The sequence below is a fragment of the Mya arenaria genome, chromosome 4, assembly GCF_026914265.1.
Source record: "Mya arenaria isolate MELC-2E11 chromosome 4, ASM2691426v1".
In the NCBI taxonomy this organism is placed as follows: Eukaryota; Metazoa; Mollusca; class Bivalvia; order Myida; family Myidae; genus Mya; species Mya arenaria.
In genome coordinates this window covers 27,924,462-27,937,487 of record NC_069125.1, presented here as the reverse complement: position 1 = coordinate 27,937,487, position 13,026 = coordinate 27,924,462, and the positions used below count along the sequence as shown (strand labels likewise).

General features: G+C 33.6%; 1 protein-coding gene across 1 annotated transcript in view; it reads left to right on the top strand.

The window, feature by feature from the left end:
* LOC128232514 (rho GTPase-activating protein 5-like) overlaps positions 1–13,026 on the top strand; it is a 74,244-nt gene that overhangs the window by 54,694 nt on the left and 6,524 nt on the right. Inside the window, 4 exon segments of the mRNA XM_052946101.1 lie at positions 6,728–6,899; positions 7,410–7,487; positions 8,866–8,997; positions 9,580–9,606. Coding sequence (XP_052802061.1) covers positions 6,728–6,899; positions 7,410–7,487; positions 8,866–8,997; positions 9,580–9,606 — 409 coding nt within the window.

Genomic DNA, 13,026 nt, shown 5'->3' with positions numbered 1-13,026 from the left:
TTTGTTTGTGTGTCCGTCTGTTACAACCTTGTTTCAGTATTAGTTTGTTCCAATATAGAACTGATATTATTGATGGGATTTCATTGAAACTTCACAGAAATGTGTTGCACCATGTTAAGGTGTGTCGTGCATAAGGTGCATGCTCTTATCTCAGTGGTCAAGGTCACACATGGAAGGTATTACCTTGTATATGGATTTGTGAGCTATATTTTATGCCACAGTCATAAATTACATATAAAATAAACATTGTAACTATGAATCGGAATTCAATCAAACTTTCCAGAATTGTAGTGCACCATGTGAAGGTGTGTCAGGCATAAGTCTGTGCTGTTATCTCAAAGGTTAAGGTCACACTAGGAGTTCAAGGTTGTACAATATGGACTTCATAGCAATAATGTATATGTTACAACCAAAACTTTTAACTATGAACGGGAATTCAATAAGACATGTCAGAATTGCATAGCACCATTGGAAAATGTAAAAACATTTGTGGGTGCTTAGGATGCAAGTTTTCCCAATATACATTTAAAATAAACAGTGACATAGAACTGCTACATTAGGTTGAAACAAAGTAAAACTTACTTCACTCTCTAGTCTACCAAGTAACTTAACTTATACCCAACACACACTCAGAGTGTACAATCACAAGGATTGGGTGATGTAAGTGATTTGTACTGGGTCAAACTTGACAAAGCTTTACATGCTGGAAGTAGCATACGTAAAGTTGTATGTCATTGTATCCACACACTTCCAATTGCTTGGTAGCTCGCATATTATGCTTCACCTATTGGTGAACATTCAAACGGAAGAATGAATGCAAAATGAAGACCCAAGTGTGGTAAAGAATGTTTCTCAGATGGTTTGATACAGTCATGTTCTTTGTCACTTGACAGGTTACGTGTCATGTTAATAATTTTTCCTTGTCACATTACATGTTATTGATGCTGGTCGAATTGCATGATTTTGTTGTTGGTCATAAAATGTGTAATCTGTTAGTCACATGACATTATATTCATGCTAGTCACATGACATGTTAATGATGCTGGTCACATGACACATTATTAATACTGGTCACATGTCATGTTATTGATGCTAGTCAAATGACATGTTATTGATGCTGGTCATATGACATGTTATTGATGCTAATCACATGTCATGTTATTGATGCTGGTCACATGACATGTTATTGATGCTGGTCACATGTCGTGTTATTGATGCTGGTCACATGGCATGTTATTGATGCTAGTCACATGATATGTTATTAATACTGGTCACATTACATGTTATTGATGCTGGTCGAATTACATGATTTTGTTGTTGGTCATAAAATGCGTAATCTGTTAGTCACATGACATTATATTCATGCTAGTCACATGACATGTTTTTGATGCTGGTCACATGACACATTATTAATACTGGTCACATGTCATGTTATTGATGCTAGTCAAATGACATGTTATTGATGCTGGTCACATGACATGTTATTGATGCTGGTCACATGTCATGTTATTGATGCTGGTCACATGACATGTTATTGATGCTGGTCACATGTCATGTTATTGATGCTGGTCACATGACATGTTATTGATGCTAGTCACATGACATGTTATTGATGCTGGTCACATGACATATTATTAATACTGGTCACATGTCATGTTATTGATGCTGGTCACATGACATATTGTTAATACTGGTCACATGTCATGTTATTGATGCTAGTCAAATGACATGTTATTGATGCTGGTCACATGACATGTTATTAAAACTGGTCTCATGTCATGTTATTGATGCTAGTCACATGACATGATTTGAAACTGGTCACATGTCATGTTATTGATACTGGCCACATAACATCTTTTTGCTGTTGGTCACATGAGATTTTATTGACACTGGTCACATGACATGTTATTGATACTGCTCACATAACATGTTATTGATACTGGTCACATGACATTTTATTCCTGTTAGTCAGTTGACTTGCTATTGAATATGGTCATTTGTCACATAAGGTCAAAACTGTAAGTCACGTGAAATAATATTGACCTTGCATTATACAATTTTCAAAAATTTGCCATGAAGTTCAACCATGATGAGTCCTTCTGTAGCACACAAGACCCAGGTCTGCACCTCAAAGATCAAGGCCACTTTTAAAGGTCAAAGGTTGAAATGAATCGGGATTGTATCTTGACCATGCATTATAGGATTTTCAAAAAAACTTGCCATGAAGGTTCACCATGAGGAGTGTGTCACGCACAAGACCAAGGTTTGTACCTCATAGATCAAGGTCACACTTAGAGGTTAAATATCAAAATGAGTACTGTTGATAGGACTGGTCTGGACTGAGCCTCATCTGGGCTGTAGCTTTACCGTACATGGAGGTTCATCATGCTGAGGCATCGATTGGCAAGTACACATATTGTTCAACTCCGCATTCTATGTTGCAATTGCATGGAAGAGCATAATGACTGCGTCAAAGGCTCTTTGACGTGTTTCCATTTGGCGTATTTCAAATCATATCACAGTCAGTTTCCTGTTTACATTTTAACACTACGTCCAAGATGTTGATTAGCATCATTTCAAATCATAAACTGATGACATGTGCGTTAGTCGTGTTTTTTGTGTGTCGCCTGCGCGTCACAGAGAGATTCTTGTTGACAATTTTTAACAGTTTTTCTTCCAAGAAGACGATTAGAATCATAACAACTCCTGAACTGATGACATTCTTCTCGTTAAATTATGGAAACAGAGGGTCCGCTGGTTGTGATTTTTTGACATGCTTTTCAAATAATGTCACCATCAGATTCCTGTTTGCTACAGTATGTTGACTACGGACATGTTTTTTGTGTGTCGCCTGCGCGTCACAGAGAGATTCTTGTTGACAATTTTTAACAGTTTTTCTTCCAAGAAGACGATTAGAATCATAACAACTCCTGAACTGATGACATTCTTCTCATTAAATTATGGAAACAGAGGGTCCGCTGGTTGTGATTTGTTGACATGCTTTTCAAATAATGTCACCATCAGATTCCTGTTTGCTACAGTATGTTGACTACGGACATGTCTTTGACAGGCTATCTCCTGTTGATGGTCGACCATGACGAATGATGATCATAACAACTAGTGCCATGGAAAATGTGGTCACATTGTCATAGATGAGGTTATGCTATTGATCTCATTACATTGTTGTTTATATCTTCCTTATTCCATACTGTTGCTGTTGCCTTGTTTGACCAAAAGTGAAAATGTCTTTGTTTGTAACGGAGGAATATTATGTGAGGTTTGAAAAAATGGTATGATTATGTTTATTTTTTTTATTTGTGATGTATATATGCTGTGGAGTTGATGTATTTCAATGCTTTTGGGCCAAATCCATTTTTAATAAAAAAATATTGTCATGTATACATTTATCTTATAATTTGTTTTGAAAACATAAAGTATTTCAAGAGTTTTCTATAATTTATGATAATCTAATTATTATTCTTAATAAAACATAATAATTTATTTAACTTTTGAAAGACTATAATTTTGTATTTGGGTGTATTCAGTGTTGGTGTCCTGGTTTGAAACATCCTGTTTTTTATCATTACTCAATAAGATGGTAAAAAAAATGTTTCAAAAAATATGAATAAGTATTGATCTATCCTAACGCCATTTCCATAGTATTTTGAGCCGTTTATTGTTTTCGATGTTATACATTAGTATGTCAGAAGTTTCTGTGAATTTCTTGTTAAAATTGGTTTTAATCATGGGTGATGTTATAACTTATCTAATAGTATATGGCCCTCTTATATCAATGATTTGTTAAAATCTTCTTGGAAAGTACCCGAAAAGAATGTATTTTCATCGTTATGCTGTTGCTATTGAGAAAAGGAAATATTTTCCAAAAATATTACAATATCCATAAATAATCTCGGAAAAGTCAAAGTGAACAATTCCATAAATAAAATTGTGATTTTCAGTTTGAGTGCCGCTCAGGAAATATGTGAAATTAAGCAGGAACGGTATTCATAAAGCGTCTTAGGTGATTTCCTTACTGAAGTTGATTTCTTATAAGTTTCATAGTCAGATTTAAAGAAATGCAGAGCCATTTTTGAAAATAATATAAAATTATAAAAATATGTATTTCAAAAAAGTCGATAAAAATGATGTATTTCAGAATTGTTTAAGTTTTGATATCATATGACAAGTGGGATGCTTAAATTAGGAATGTGACTAAAGTTAGGAAATGACTTAAGATGCTTTATGAATTCCACCCAAGAGGAATAGATTTGTTACACATTTTCTATTGTGTTCATATATTAACTTTTTAAAATCAATGTTATTTTTTTTTTTAAATGAGTTAAATTTAGCCTTTAACTTAACATTTAAAGATGTTGTGTAAAAGAAAAATATAGAAATTGCCTCTACATTATATATAACTATAAATTTTCCATCTTGTTCAAACATCACCAACAATTATAGTGTACGTGACGCATCATCTACATATCCATAGATTACACTATCAAAAAATTCATAATGAATAATTTTTTCTAGGTTTGAAGACCCTCTTGACATATTCATCTTGCTAAAATATTGAGTTGTTCCTGTTTCTGATAAAGACACAAGTGTGATGCAAAACCTTGATGTAGTGTCCGTGATGCTGTAGTATCCGTGACACTGCCAACAGTTTCTCCTTTGTACTTATTTTCATAAACTTTTATGTTTTTATTCATGGTCTGGGTTGGGAAGATAACAAAAAGTCCAAATACGTATATTATTCAATAGTTTTATTCATTTTTTTAATTTAACCTTTTTATGTAAATTACAATGTCAAAGAAAGATATAAACTTTTTGTAATAAAAAAATATATCAAGAAATATAATTCACCGAGAATTATTTTCCAAGGGTTAATGATTTTAAATACATAATACGATATACAAAACAATACAAATATAACGTTTATCATTTAAATTTTATAATGATAGAAAAGAGAAATATCACATACTGTATAAATGGCCATATATGAAAAGCCTGAATTGTCAGCTTAAAATCACTTTAGATTATGATAAAGAGAATAAGGTATATAACTTTCAATGTAAATAGAATACCATTGAGAGAAGTTTATTTTTTACAACATGATTGCTCAAAATACTGTGTTAATAGTGTCAGTGCACATCTTAAGTTTTATAACTGACAATACCATTCAATAATAATTTTTCTTTAAAGGAAAAAAGAAAAAGAACAAACTAAAAAATAGGAGCTTTAAAAAGGTTTTGAAATGAGTGTAATATAAACTTTCATTGGTCAAGTTTAGCCTAAAAGCAAATCTTTTAAATGACATTGCCTTTAACAAATTAGGTTTTTAAGTATAAGATGGTAAAACTTAGCTAATAACTGTTCAAAAACCTTTCCCTAGTATATTGTAACCTAAAAACACATAATATTGTTAAACTGACATTTTTCTTTATTGGTTTGTTTTAACCTAAATTCACATTTTAAGTGTATAAACGACGTTGCCTTAACCAGCACCTCTTCTTTTGTGAATGAACATTTAATCTATTGATTTGGTTGTAGTGTATTGGGCATGAACTAACACGCAGGTCCGTATAGAATACCAATACAGAATAAAATGTTGTGTTCGCACTGAGGATGTCGATGCATTGTTATTGGATTCTAAAAATAGCCAATCTGTGTCAACAGTAGATACTTTACATGAAGACTTTTCTGATGCTTGAACGTAATCAATACTGTCTTGTATGTCACGTTTTATGGAAACAGTATTTTGACCTGTATTGACATAATACCTAAATCCAAGATAATAATGAATGCAATGAAACTTTCCCATTTAAAACCCTAGTAGTGATTTATGTCTTTCACCTATCGTCAATACTTGAACATGTCCAAATCTGTATACCCCAATTAACATGAGTGAGAGCTATATTTAAATCATGCCCATTTTGTTGATAGCGATAAAGCAGGGGAAAACAAACATGCTTATCAAACATTCAATAGTAATCTTTGACTTAAAATGGCATTTATATTGGATCAGTTCCCAGTGTCATTATTGGCGAACAATACAAAAGGATATTTTAAATTATGCATTCACCTTATAGAATAGGAAGTTTAACTTGTGTAGTAACGAAGATTGTTGTGATTTGGGTTCTAAATTGTAGATAAATGTATTTGTTAATAATGAAAAGGAATTATATTGTGGGAAATGTTACAGAAAACTTTTTGGAATTTTTCACTCTATAATTCTGGTGTATTATGTTTTTAATATTGGAAAGTATATTCAGTAACTATGTTAATAATATTGGAAACTAAGATGTGATATTTTGTTGGCATTTCATTTGAACTTATTATGGGATGTGGTACGTCAAAAAGTGTTCCATGCGCTACAGTAAAAACTATACCTTATGAGCGAATGAAACGACGAGCAAGTGATTTAAGTGACGATGAGGCAAAACCCGCTGTAATTACTTTACTTTTTCGGTTAAATTATACTAAATAATATGTTTTGCTAGCTTTGGAAGGTTTTGCCAACTAAATTGAATGACATGTTGAAAATAATTAAGTTCCTATTAAGAGAATTGATTAGTTAACATTAATTGCCCTTGTATCTAGAAGTGAGCAATTCAAACATGGGAAAGTCAAAAGTTTTCTTTATTTAACACAATTCAAATAAACCCAATGTTAAATTTTAACCCAAAGATGAATTAATCCAAAGTTGAATTTAACCCAATTCCAGGAAAAGAAGCAAAAGGAGCAGCAGAAGCTACAGAAGAGAATAAAGAAGAAAGACAGCAAAGCGACTGGCCAGTCAGAGAGCGGTATCAGCCTGACTGACTTCGCCATGTCACCAAATAACCCCTCAGTGCCTCACTTTATTGAGAAATGTATCGACTTTATCGAGGCGGAAGGTATGTACAGAAGCTGGACTCACTTTCGCTGATCCTTTATAAAACACTTGAGGTCCATGCATTCTCTCTCTACTTTAATTGCCGCTCATGTAAAGCAAACATCTGTACCAAGGGTTTAATGTGGTTAAATCAGAGCAAAAAAACACATTCTTGTCTATTATAAAGTATTATGAAAGCATTGTAGATAACCTCTTTTAAACTGTTCCTTAAACAACCAAATTTCCCCCCCACTTAAAACTGCACTCTCACAGATTGACCATTTTAACAACTTTTTTATTTTTTGTCTTGGAAAGAGCAATTTTTTGCGTAAATATCTAAAAAAGTTGCCAAACGTTCAATGTGTGAGAGTGCAGCTTTAACTCAGACAGCAGCATATTTCAACTTTAGCGTTGGTAAGGTGAGTCAAGTTAATAACCTTAAATCTACTATGTTCATTCCCCAACAGTTAGGGGGAGAGTTGGGGGGTTATTGGGGATAAAGTTTTTTGACATTGTCTCTGTCATGTTTCAGGCTTGCATGCAGAGGGTATATATCGCATACCGGGAAACAAGGCTCAAGGGGACACTCTCACTGCTCGCTACAATGAAGGTACACCTGGTTTTTTAATGTCTTTATCTTACAATGGTTTTTAATTTAGTATAATATGCAACATAATACTGATCATGTTGGGTTTTCCTTCTACACTGGCTCGGCTCCACATGGCACTGTTAGCCCAGGCCAGCACATTATTTTTAACTGGACTGTCCTTGAAGAAAAAAATTGGGGTACTTTGAAAGCCTTGGTGTTGTCAGTTGTGGGATCAGCATCGTTGTTACAGTGCAATAGTCCAGGGAAATGTATACCTAGGGCCATACATTTAGCTTTAATAAGTGTCAAGTAAAGCTTCTTCTTTGACTGAATAAAGATAAGAAATAGGCCACACTGGCGTTGGTGTGCATGCAGCAGCCCTATTGTCTAACAACGTTTTCTTTTAGTCTTAAGTATGCTGGAAAATGTTTCTATGGGCATTTGCAAAATGGGCGTACAAATCTGATTTAATATAGCTTTGCCCATGCCATTTGATGCGCGAATGTGATCTTACGTTGTGGAACAAAACATAATGTGCCAGACAAAGAGAAAGTAAACGAAGGCCACATGGCTGGGTGGCCATCAATCTTTACCCACATGTGACAAGGCAGGGAATCAAACTGTAGAAGGCCTTTAAAGTTCAATCAATGATATTTCATTCAATTGTTTTGTTGTCCGGTTGGTCACGAAGAGATGTGCTGAAAGAAGTATCAATGACATTTCATTAAATTTTGTTATCCAATTGGTGCAGTAGTTTGGGAACTCACTGCTTACCAATATGTTAACTTAAGGGTTCAATTCCTTGCTCTGCACATTTGAGTTTGGATGGTCGTCACGAAGAGACGTGCTGAAAGAAGTATCAATGACATTTCATTAAATTTTGTTATCCGGTTGGTGCAGTAGTTTGGGAACTCACTGCTTACCAATATGTTAAAGGGTTCAATTCCTGGCTCGGCACATTTGAGTTTGGATGGTCGTCACGAAGTGATGTGCTGAAAGAAGTATCAATGAAATTTCATTAAATTTTGTTATCCGGTTGGTGCAGTAGTTTGGGAACTCACTACTTACCAATATGTTGACTTAAAGGGTTCAATTCCTGGCTCGGCACATTTGAGTTTGGATGGTCGTCACGAAGTGATGTGCTGAAAGAAGTATCAATGACATTTCATTAAGTTTTGTTATCCGGTTGGTGCAGTAGTTTGGGCATTTACTTTTTACCAAGGTGTTCAGGGTCCAATTTCTGGCTGGGCACATTTGAGTTTGGATGGTGGTCAACAAGACAGACAAGTTGGTTTCCTCAAGGATCTCCCATTTCCCAACCAGCTTAAGACCAGCCCTTCGCATAACATTGTGCCAAGAAGAAAATGATATAATGTTGTTATAACTTACACCATTGTAGACTCTAATGTGGACATATCAACGCTGGAGATTCAGGTGAATGCGGTTGCCACGGTGCTCAAGGCATTCTTCGCCGACCTCACCGACCCGCTTATACCCGTCTCCCTCTATGATGAGCTCAACGAGGCATCAGGTATGCATTTTAAAGTTTTTATGTGGTAGAGCTGAGATAAAAACCTCATGATTCTTCTACATAATTTTATATGTGATATAGTGAGTGTTTATTGTAGGGTTTAGGTAAAAACATCATGATTCCTCTACATAATTTTATATGTGATATAGTGAGTGTTATTGGTAGGGTTTAGATAAAATCAGTATGATTTCTTAGCATAATTCTATATGTGATATAGTTAGTGTTTATATTTTCTCTTTTCAAAAATTTAAGTCAGAATTTCCCTCAAAAATCATGTATCATGTACAGGGCTTGAGATGTGTTTAAAATTGTAAACATTTGGGCCCTATATTATTAAAATGAAAATCGTACAATCATCTAGTCTTGGTATAAATAATATTTATTTTTGAAACTATATGTTAATGAAGTACAATAACAGCGCTATGATTGGTTTGGCTCAATAGTTACCATAGTTGTATTTATTGATATTTGATGTTTTTCTCGTGCCCAAATGTCGCAAATTGTACTGTATTGTTTGTTATGAACCAAAAACTTGTCCACATATATACAAAAGAATGATTTACAACTTTACATTTTTAACAGAACGAACAAAAGATTGTTTAGACCCAGGTAAAAAACACCGAATTATTTATGCTTTACATGTAAACTTCTTAATTCTGTATTACTCAAATTAATATGATTTATTTACTATTCATATAACCAGTGAATTTATTGACTAACTATTCTTTAATTTTATAACGTTATCGGTCTATATCTTTCGACTGTAAGCGTTGAATTTCTTGTTTTGATGAGAAATCAGCATTTTTTCTTGAGAAATTGGAATAAATCCTGAAAATTTGTGAAAAATTCACTGTGTTTTGAACTTCATTGGCATGAAGGAAGAAGTTTATTTCAATACAATACCATAACTTTCCTGTATAATGCACCCAATTGTAAAACTTATTTGTCCTTGTGAATAAAAGAACTAAATAAAAACTGCTTAGTCCTTAAAGTATTCTTTTCTTATTGAATTAACTTTGAAAAAATAGTGAACAAATTTTGTTTGGAAAAAGTGAACAAATTTTGATTGGATAATAGTGAACAAATTTTGTTTGGAAAATAGTCAACAAATTTTGTATTGGAAAAATGAATAAATTTTGATTGGGAAAAAGTGAACAAATGTTGATTGAACTAAGATTTGTTCAAGCGCAGCATTTCTTCAATTGTTGAAATGTGTGTTAAATGGAAAGTTATGGTGCTTCAGTGTTTTAGTAGTTAAAAAAAAATACAGAGCTTTATTTTGGATACCACTTTGTGATGGAGAATCGAGCTGTAGTATGTATTGGAACAGGGCTTAACTTCAAGGAAAAAATATGTGCATTTTTAAAAATATCTTCTTTCCTTTTTAAACAATGATGTGCAGGGAATGTGCATTAATTGAAACTTTCACTCAGTTTTGTTGTTGTTGGTGAGAATGGCGCTGAAGGTTGGAAAAGGTGTCCTGATATTGACAAAAAGTTCAATTCACAAACCGACAGTGAAGAAAGTCATAAGTCTATAAGCTAAATGACACAATTCACAGCAACAAAAAAAGAGACTGATAAGGTTTTAATTATGCGCATTCCATAGCATATTTGTTAAGATAATTAATGAATATCTTTTAAAATGCACATTATTCTACTAGAATTAGAACGCACCTACTCCATTATAATTTATGAATACTTCCGCTTGATTCTCAATCATGCAACTTACTCTGTTAAAACCATTATACAGATACCCTTATATTAATCTTCACATTTGCTTCAGTCTACACATATATTTCGACCTATATTATATAAACATTACAACAGTTTTACTCATGTACAAGGATGTTAATTTTATAAATGGGTCTTTATAAAATCATTTTTTGTGGGGTACCTGGCAGGGTATATTATAGCATATTTGAGGGGTACCTGACAGGGTATATCATACATGTAGTATATTAACGGGGTACCTGACAGGGTATATCATGGTATATATGTGGGGTACCTGACAGGGTATATCATGCATGTAGTATATTTTGGGGTACCTGACAGGGTATATCATGGTATATATTTAATACTACTGTTTGCAAATAAAACATATCGAAACTTCCATGTCATTTCCACAAAGCACAATCACAATTTTGTTGATTAACAGGCCAAAAACATATACATTTGATTTGACATTCATATTGGGTATCGGGGCGGAGTGAAAGCTACAACCATTCAATGCTTTAAATGATTCTTTGCTGACAGTTGTAAGTTTATGAGAAAAGGCTTAAAACACAAGGAAAAGGATGTAAACAAATGGCATGTCAAAAATTCTACTTATATATTTTTATCTTAAGTATCATTTAATCACTATGTATCATTTAATCATTCGTTGCATCATGTTTAATGTAAATCCATTGTTGTTTCATAGTGTCTTTGTTTTCATCGTCGTCGGGAACTCGATACCTTATTCTGTTTACACTACATAAGTACCTTGGAAACGTTGACTGAAAAAATCTTAATATGAAAATGAATGGGAAAGGGGAGAATACTCTTCCTCCAATGAAATGGTGTATTACAATTTAATAAACCATGACACCATACAGGAGTTTTGTTACTAAATATAGAAAAGAACACATGACGTAATTTCATTGGCTTAGATTCTGGAGAGGTCCCAATTTGGTCCCAATAGAACTACTTTATTAATTATTAATGAATTGTCCCAAGGTACTTGTTGAAGCAGAGCCTAATAGCGTACAGAGTGAATATGACGATGGTTTTCATTATTATTTTGTTACTTTTGTTACTGCACCTTAAAATGATGTAGATATTTGTTAACCTTTGGATCATGGTTGTCCTATAGATACAGGGTTAGCTGGCCTTGTGGTAAAGGTATTAATATTGCTGAAGAGGTGATGGGTTTTATCCCCATTGAGGTTTATTCGTGTGGCCTTTCATTTATGATGGCCTTTTTGAGGATACTGCCTGTTGCCACATCTTACACTGTGTAGTTTAGCATGGATAGCTCCCAATTCAAAACATTGAAATTACGAAATGAACTGTCTTGAAATAGATGATTTTTGTAGCGATTTCATTGCAAAATCTGGCTTAAAACGGTACATTCTTTCCGAAAAGACTATTTACTGCATAACTGGTTCATAGCCAGGAAACAGACATCAGAGAGATTCATATCAGTTAATAGCCGACTTAAAAATCTAGGTAAAATAAAAAAGTGCTTTTATTCCAATGACAGAAATTAATTACTTCTTGTTTATTTTTCACCATGTTCACTTTATACATGTGGCCATGTTATTTTACATGTATCCAGTAAAGCTCCTTAAGTGTCAAATGGCCATTTGTCAAGTAACTCAACCGCAAAGGTAACTCCAGACTCAAGGGTAAATTTACCCAATGGGTATTTGCATTTATATGGACATATTTTCTCAAGGGGTAATTTTGTCAACACGGGCAAAATTTGGTCCCATACATGTGATTTATGTCATGGTCTGTCATTCAAGAAACTTGCCAGTTTTTATCAGTAACCAGAGCAAACTTCATCTTCCATCATTTATAGTCAGATTTACATATGTTCTGTTATCTGGTCATCAACCAGTGGTATACTTACCAATTGCTTCATACAATTGTGACCATTTATCATCTGTAAACTGACCAATAAGTAAAGTGGTCAGGTTGTAAACTGTTAGTATGTAAACTGACCAGTTATTAGATTGTCTGTTTTCAGATAAAAAATAGTCAGCATAATGAGGTAGCCTTTTTGACATTGATGTCATCGTAGAGAAAATTTTAGTTTTGGCCATTACCTGAAAAATGTTCAAGATAAATGAAACTTGGTACTCATGTTTCCAAGGACAATACGCATATGTATAGCAAGGCCCATAACTCTTACTATAATAATTGTTAAATTATTCCCTTTGTTTGATTGAAAGAAATACATACAAGTGTTGGCATCTTCCCCGAAGCACTCTTGTTACCTCTGAACAGTCTACCATTAATTATTTGTCCGTACACGAAACCACTG